The 8068-nt window shown below is 52.3% G+C and overlaps 1 protein-coding gene across 1 annotated transcript; it reads right to left on the bottom strand.

The window, feature by feature from the left end:
- Positions 1-206: 206 nt before the first annotated feature.
- Prdm13 (PR/SET domain 13) lies at positions 207-7541 on the bottom strand. Its single transcript, XM_052716040.1, is given in 5 exon segments — positions 207-1906; positions 5089-5209; positions 5543-5674; positions 7255-7478; positions 7481-7541. Coding segments are annotated over 5 exon segments (2238 nt in total).
- Positions 7542-8068: the final 527 nt, after the last annotated feature.

Genomic DNA, 8068 nt, shown 5'->3' with positions numbered 1-8068 from the left:
TATGCCAGAGTCTAGAGGCCTGAACTGTGGAGACCCACGCCCTGTGGGCTGTCGTTCAACCCATCCTTAAACGTTGTTCCACTCCGGAACTGGAGCGGCTCACTGTTCCAAATCCGACACCCTCCTCAGAATAACCACGGTATCAACCAAGTCTTGTCACCACCTCACTCTACCCTGTCCACGCCCCTTCCCCTTCCTCGGAAGCGTTAGGAGTCGCGCTCGCCTCGGCCCCCAGCCTCAGGGTCGCTCTGGTCGTCCGTGAAGCAGACGTCCACATCACTGTCCTCGCTCTTGGGATCCCCAGGCTCCAGGGCATAGCCTGGCTCCGCGCCCGGGCCGTCGCCCGCCTTGGCGATCAGGCTCTGGCCGGGGTGGCGGGACTTGACGTGACGCTCCAGGTCCCGGCGGCGCACCAGCACCTTGCCGCAGAACTCGCAGCGATAGGGCGTGTTGCCCTCCGCGTGCAGTCGGATGTGCTTGTTGAGATTGCTGGGGTCCCCGAAGGGCCGCAAGCACACTTTGCACTTGAGCGGCTTGTAGCCGGTGTGCGTCCGCATGTGGATCTTGAGCCCATACTTGCGCGAGTACAGCTTGCCGCAGTAGAGGCACAAGTGGCCCGTCTTGGGCTTGCCTGCTGCGCCCCCGCCGCCGCTGCCTGCTGCCGCCACTACGGCCGGAGGCAGCGTCCCCGAGTCCAGGCGGGCACGACCCTTCCCGGCCGCCATCTCGGACAGCTGCTGCGTGTGCATGGCGATCTCGCGGTCGATGCTGGCCAGGGAGCCCAGCTCGGCCGGGCTGATCGCCGCGGCCGCCGCCGCCGCCGCCGCCGCCGCGGGCCCGCTCAAATAGGAGATGGACTCCGGGTATTTGAGCAGCCCGCCCAAGTGCAGCTTGAGCGGGTAATAGGCGGCAGGGGGACCGTAGAGCAGGTCTCCGCTGTACACCGTGAAGGCTGGCATGACGGCGGGCAGCGGGCTGCACTCGCCGCTGGAGTAGCCTTTGAGCCCTCCGGCGGCGTCGAGGGGCGGCAGCGCGCACCGCTCCAGGGGGAGCCCGGGTGCTGGGAGAGCTGCGTAGCGCGCGGCGGGCAGCGCCCCAGCGGCGGGTGGGGCGCGCTCCACGTGCTTGAAGGCCGACACCTCCTCCGTGTGGCCCGCGAGCAGGGGGAAGGCGCGCAGGGCCCCGGGACACGCCAAGCCGGGTGGCGGCGGCTCCCCCGCGAGCAGGCACTTGGGGTGATGGTGGTGGTGGTGAGCGTGGTGGTGGTGATGGTGGTGGCCAGCCGGGCTCTCCCCACTGCTGGGGCGCCCCCCGGCCCGGCCCCCACCCAGCAGCCGGCCTAATGCCAGGCCGGGTCCCTTGCCGCCGCCCTCTTCCCGGTAGGGGTCGCCTTGCGCGGCTGCCCGGGTCAGGCCAGCGGGTTTGAAAGCCGAGCGCACGCCGGGGTAGAATGCCAGGCCGCTGCCGGCCGCTGGGGAGCTGCCCACGATGCCCAGGAAGTGACTGTGTGCGCGGGTCGCCCCGCTGGCATCCAGGGCGCGATCTGGCGGCTCCTTGCCCTTCCTGGGAGTCCCCCACTTGCCCGGGGACGCTGAGGTGGCCGGGGGCGCCAAGGAAACCTCGCGCTTGATGCTCTCCCGCGCCCCGCAGGCCTGGGCGAGTTGAGTGGCCTGTGCTTGGGGCCGTAGAGCGCCTGGCGGGACGGGCGCGGTCAAATCTGGAGCAATGGGTTTCGGAGGGAGGCCAAAGCCTTCTGCCGCTGGGCCTGGCCTGGCCGCGTGCTCCTGATGCAGGAAGGCGCGGCCCCCGCCGCCGCTGAGCACGCAGTGGAAACGCAGGTGTGCCTTGAGACTGTTAGGGTATCTAAACGTCCTCCAGCAGTACCAGCAGATGTAGCGCTCCTCCCCTGGGCAAGAGAGAGTGGGAGAGTAATCCGGTGAGAAGCCAAGGAGCCCGAAGGAAAGCGCCAGCGCACCAGGCAAAGCGCAGATTTTGACCCGCGGTGTGGCAGAAGCGGGAGGGGGTGGGTGTCTTAGGGCTGAGAGATAAAGTTCGGTAACCCTATCAAGCCCCTCCCAAAGCTTGTAAATGGCCAACCCTTGTCACCTCCATCCTCAAAGGCCTACTCAAACAGCAAAATAGGTGACCTGGGCCTTTCCAATGAAGACTTCCTCCAAGCCCCCCCCCAGTAAATCTCCTTTGGAAGAGCAGGGCTCAGGAAGGCTGACCGGGAAGAGCAGAGAGCAGCTGTTGCCTTAAATCAAGTGTTGAGACTGTGCTGTGCCTGCGCCCATCTGTTGGCGTTTTCAGAATAGGTGGCGTATGTCAAGGAGTTTGGATAAACTGAACAAAGGCCAATCTAATAGTCGTGAGCGCCTCATTACCAGGCGAGACAATATCCTGTATGTATGGGCCATATGTAATCATTCCTTTTCATATAACAATGTCTTTTGTGTCGGCTCTCCGCCCTTTCTACCCCCTCCCAGACTTAAACACTTGCCTGAGGTTTTCCTGGAGTGTGGCCAAATGAATCCCCGCATAAGGATTGTGATTTGCTATTCTTCAAAACTATTTGCATCCTTATTTCCTTTTTTAACTTCATCGGATCGGATTGAAGAAAAAAGTCCTACTTCCTGATATTCTATGATGGGTGGATTATATTCTGAGAAGGATGGTGTAGCATTGTCTTATCAGTTCTACCTGGCAGTTAATTAACTCCTAGATAGGTGTGCAGACACAAGCTTAGAAAAGTACTTGGGCGAGATATATTTCATTTAATAAACATAGAAAACTGAGAAAGGTACTCTGCTTTTAAAATACAGAGTTCTCTACCATGAGTGGTGTACTTGTGTGGTGTCAATTCTTTGTGACTCTTACTGTCTTAACTTGCTAGGGTCTTTGAACAGAATCCTGAGACAGGTGTGTGAGGTAGCTCCTAATCAGGGGCTAGGAACTAGTTTCTATGTCCTGCTGTGCATACAAATGCAAATGGTTTTTTAAGTGATTGATTGACAATACTAAAGATGTCCGTGAGAAAGAAGTTGATTGGGCCACAAGGAAATCCCAAAGTACACTGTAGGTCTCTTAAGATTTCCTAGAAAAGTTACATTCTCAGCTCCCACTTTTAAAACATCACTAACGGAGCTTGTCATGGTGGCACATGCCTTTAATCCCTGCACTTGGAAAGCAGAAGCAGGCAGAACTTGGTGAGCTGGAGGCCAGCTTGGCCTACATAGTGAGTTCCAGGCCAGCCAGAGCTATATGGTGAGCCGGTCTAAAAGAAGGAGAGCAGTTTATTTCCAGTAGAGGTCAAATGAGAGCTGGGAGGAATGGGGGGGGGGCGGAGGATATGTTTATAATACTCTATTCCAGTTGTTTATCAGAGACTTACACAAGAGCATCTCAATATCCCGCTGCCTGTGTAAAGCATCTATGTAAAACAACTCTTGGGAAAAGAGGAAGGTGCCCCCTTGATTTTCTTGGAGTGTCTGCAGTTCAGACGCCCCTTTGCAGCAGCTCTCCAGAGTTTTCAGCCTGTTCCAGAATGACTCCAGCAGTGCTAAGCCGAGTACACTGTTCTTAAAATGAAGGGGCAGTCACTCAATCTTTCTATGAAACTGAAACTAACTGAAGTTTGCCAGTATCATAAAAAGAGATGTTATCCCTACTTATTTCTCCCTCTTCCCAAAACTTAAGGCAAATGTGTGTGTGTGTGTGTGTGTGTGTGTGTGTGTGTGTGTGTGTGTGTTATTCCACACATAACTTTTCCAGCTTATCTTCATCAACAGGTTCTGCAGACCCTAAGATTCAACTCTTGCCAAGTGAGTCAAACACTCTTCATAAATGACTTTACCCCTCCCCTCATGTATCTTTAAAGACTTCAGACATGCCCAATCTAGAAATGTCAGGTTCAAACTAGGCTATAACCTTCCCCAACAGCAAAATGGTGGATTTCTTTTTATTATCAGTTGCCATGTGGCATTTATAAAAACCAGTTGGCTGAAGTAAAATACACTAGTTAAACAAGTAACTTTTCTCTGTTTGGTTGTCCCTAATGAAAAACGTTCTGCGTAGAAGTGGCTGGCACAATTTGTTGCAGGGTGACAAGAAATGATTCATTTCTCTAAATAACCTGTCCAGCTCATGAAGTGTTTGCTAATTATCACACTTTCATCTATATTTACCTGTTTCTAAATGGATGCAGCGGGCTGCAGTTTCCGGAGGCGAATGTGTTAAAATATTTTGGAACACTTTTTTTTTCTGTCTATAAATAAATAGCTTCTTGGGAGAAATTATGAACAAGCTAGAACAAGCTAATTGGGGGGGGGGCCAACGGAGAAGGCCAGGGGAAGCCTTATGAAGGATGAGAAGAGAGTCTCAAGACATTAACTGTTTTAGCACCTCCCAGCCTGCTTCCCACAGGAAATGTCCCTCAGTGCTGTGTGGAGGGCTTGAAATGTGTTCCTCTTTAGTTTGCTGCCCCTGAATTTGCATGAATTGGCTCTAGGCTTGGAAGGAATCAAATAAATCTGAGGAGAAGCTGGGATGCATCCCAGACTCAATTTAAATAGACTTAGTAGGGGGAAATGAATAAATACTAATTTAAGGAAAGAGTTTAGTACCTGCCAAGGGACCAGCTATAAGTACCATAATGCTTCTAAAATGCCGTCAAATACATTGCTCTCCTGAAAAACTAACAGAGAAAGAGCACCCGTGCACCTTTTAAAATGTAGTCTAGGTTTAAGCTTTGGTGTCTGGAACTCAAGATGTAATTGTCGCACATTAAGTCTCCCTTATTGGTTCTTCGTTACGTAAATACTTGTCATTCGGGCACATGCAATGGGAAAGAAATAAACCGTGAATTTCATAAGGAGTATTCCTCTGTCACTTGGACCACTTTTGTTACCATTTGCTAATGGTTTTAAGGCAGCAGTTCCCTCTCTGCCAGTGTAGGGCATGAGTTCAGTTTCCATAGAGCTGAACAGAAAGGTTCTTCAGGTCCGGGATCACCTCCCACTACCCAGGAGAAGAGCTGGACTCGACTCTTGCTCACCCTCACTGCTGGGGAGACCTTCTCAGAGGCAGTACCTTTCTCATCATGAGTTGGAGTTGCAGTTGTAGGGATGTCAAACCACTGAGCCAAGGAGTTAGAATACCATACAGTCAGCTCTTCCCCGGGCTGGACGTCTCGCAATGCTCGATAGAAGATCTAGGATGCAATGATAATAATAATAATAATAATAATAATAATAATAATAATAATAATAACAACAACAACAACAATGTTCATTGTTATTTCCTGGTGCTTGAGAATAAGGGTTCAAATGCTGACATTATGACCCTGGAGGAAGCTACTAGATAGCTTTGAATCTCATCCTTCACCCTTTAAATGGCAAAACAAAGGTATCTTCCTTATAGGGTCATTGGCACGTTTAGAGAACTCTTGCCTTTCAAAGTTATTTGCTTACAAAATGCCTGGCTGCTTTAGGGACCATTAGTACATAGAATTGAAATTGACAAGGATAAGGGGCACTGACAGTACCTGTCCTCCTGGTAAGTCTGCAATAGCTTCCAGGGTCTGTTCCTGGGGGTTCCTGGCTGCCCGGATTAACCCTATCCACTCCAGAGGGGAGCCCCCTGACTCGTCCACCAGCTCCCCTCTCACCATGCGCACCTGCAATACAAGCAGTGGTCATTCCCCTACATGCCACAGCCAGGCTCACAACCCAGAGGAAAGATTCTCCTCCACCCCACCCAACTCAGAAAAATGGTTGTGTTCTCTTTGACCCAACCTCTATGAGCTGCTGGGAGAATAATTCCTTAGGGCCCCAGTTTAGAGGATGGAGAAAATAAGGGAGGCTGGGTGGTAGACAGCACCACACACACACACACACACACACACACACACACACACACACACACACACACACACACACCTTGGAAACACGAGCTGGAAAAGGCATCCTCTCAGAGCTCCCGGATGCATCCGGTTGCAAAACACTCCCCACCTCTCCCCCACGTGCGGGTTCTGGGATCCTTGACTCCCCGATAAAAGTGGTTCCAAGTTCAAGCCGGTCCTGAAGCCTGGGGCAGTATTCCTACCCTGTTTCTCAGCCTCCTAATTCTCTAGTACTGCTCGCTCGCTAGTAGGTGCAAGTGAACTCCGTGGTGAAATGCTCAGAACAAAGCCAGCCCAGAGAAATTTTGCCTGCAGCTAGCAGGCCATTTAAACGCAATTAAATTGCGTTTAAAGAGAGAGGCGTGGTTAGCTACAAAACCGGGTGTAGACAGGAATGAGAGGCGAGAAGCTTTCTAGCACCAAGGGGAAGGTGCAGGTCCTGCTCTTCGGACACGGAAGATACGTACACGAAAGCTCTAGGCGGTTGCTAAAGCCAAGGTCTTTCCTTTTTAAACAAGCTTTTGACTTAATTTCCCCGGTTGCTGCCTGCCTGTCTTTGACTTCGAAGGCATCCCCTACCCTCTGCGGGCAAGCGCCTTTAAATTCCCCCTCTAGTCAAGAATGAAGACACTGTGTGTATATGTGTGTGTTGGGGGGGGGGGGGGGTTGGAGAGTTGTCTCTGACACCTCTCGGCTGGGATGTCGTCGGACTCCGAGAGCCAGCTGCAAGGTTCCCAACTGGGTGTCCCCTAGAGGGTGGGGCTCCACTACCTCTCAACTAGCATCAAAATTAATCACCACCTGGCTCATCCTCTCTCCATTTCCTACCCAAACCTACAAGCAAATGGGGGCTTGGTATATTCCAAGAACTAAGGCCCTCACAAGAACTATCTCCTCAGCGAAATGGGATTAACTTGTTTAAAACAAAAATTAAACCTTAAACTAGTAAACAGAACAGGGGGAAAGTCCTTCCCATCCGATGCCTCTAGGGAAAGGGTACGTTTGCCGAGAGGAGAGAAGCAAGGTGCCAAAGAGGTGGGAATTAAGAACCTTCATCACCTTGCTGAGGACACCCCAGAGCGCTGGGGAAATTATCATTTCCCACAGCCCCACCCCACCCCAATACCTACAGACCCTGGCTTACAGAACTAGAGTCCTTTCCCGTTCAGCTCTGCCCTCCCTTCAGCCCACCCCACGTCCAGCTCAATTATGAGACATTCTAAGGATAATCGGATAATTCTACTCTGCAGAATTAGCAGGTGTCCCTTTTCTCCGCTTTTCCTCTCCATCCCTTTCCTGGATCGGAGCAATGAGAGGCTAAAGGCAAGGGACGGAGATCCAGAATGGCCCAGTACCTTTTTCTTGGGCCCTGGTTCCCTGCGATCTGACAGGTACTTGCCCAGCTTGAAGGTGCCAGGCACGGGCCCCAGGCGCAAGCCAGCCGGGATGCAGCAGTCAGCATTCACGCTGGTGGCCGGAGTGCGGGAAGTTCCTTGCATTGTTGCCACTGCCGCCAGGCAGGCGCTGGGGCTCTCGTGGTCCTCCGCGAGGAGCGAGTGACAGAACCAGGAGCAGCCTCATGCGATGAAGGAGCCGCACCCCGACGTGCGTCTTCTGCCCGCGGAGTGACGCGGGCGGGCATGCACTGCGCCTTTTCAATCCGGGCGGGCGCCTTTTGGCACTGCGAGCGCAAGGGCGCGGAGTTTGGTGAGAGAGTTGCGCTGTGAAGCAGCTGCAGAGTCCCACCCGAGAGGGTCACATGGAGTGGTTCCCTCAGCCCCCTGCATAATCGAGGCCTCTGAATGGCTAGCACACAATGGTCCAGGCGACCTTCCCATTCCTAAAAATCCAATTTGTCAAGGGCGAAGAAAAGGCGCTGGTGAATCAAAGGTCCGGCGGGACCATTAATCCTCAGCATGGGGTATTGTCCCTGAGACAGTTACGATATTTTAAGTGACAAATCCACTGTATAATTTCTCCATAAATTTTACTTCCTTTTATTGTTCGCCGACAAACCAGTTTTGGGAAATAAGTGACTACTTTAAGTCTACTTGGCTGATTCCTTTGAGTCTTGGTCTACTTCAAAGATTCTTAATTCTCTCCCCTCGTCTTTATTGTAAAGGAGATTAAACAAAGAGACGGAGACTATTTGGAGGACTTGTTAACTTC

Source organism: Peromyscus californicus, unplaced genomic scaffold, assembly GCF_007827085.1.
Source record: "Peromyscus californicus insignis strain IS unplaced genomic scaffold, ASM782708v3 Scaffold_5__1_contigs__length_169319896, whole genome shotgun sequence".
Classification (NCBI taxonomy): domain Eukaryota; kingdom Metazoa; phylum Chordata; class Mammalia; order Rodentia; family Cricetidae; genus Peromyscus; species Peromyscus californicus.
The sequence above is the reverse complement of the archived record's forward strand: the minus strand, read 5'-3'. Positions and strand labels throughout refer to the sequence as shown.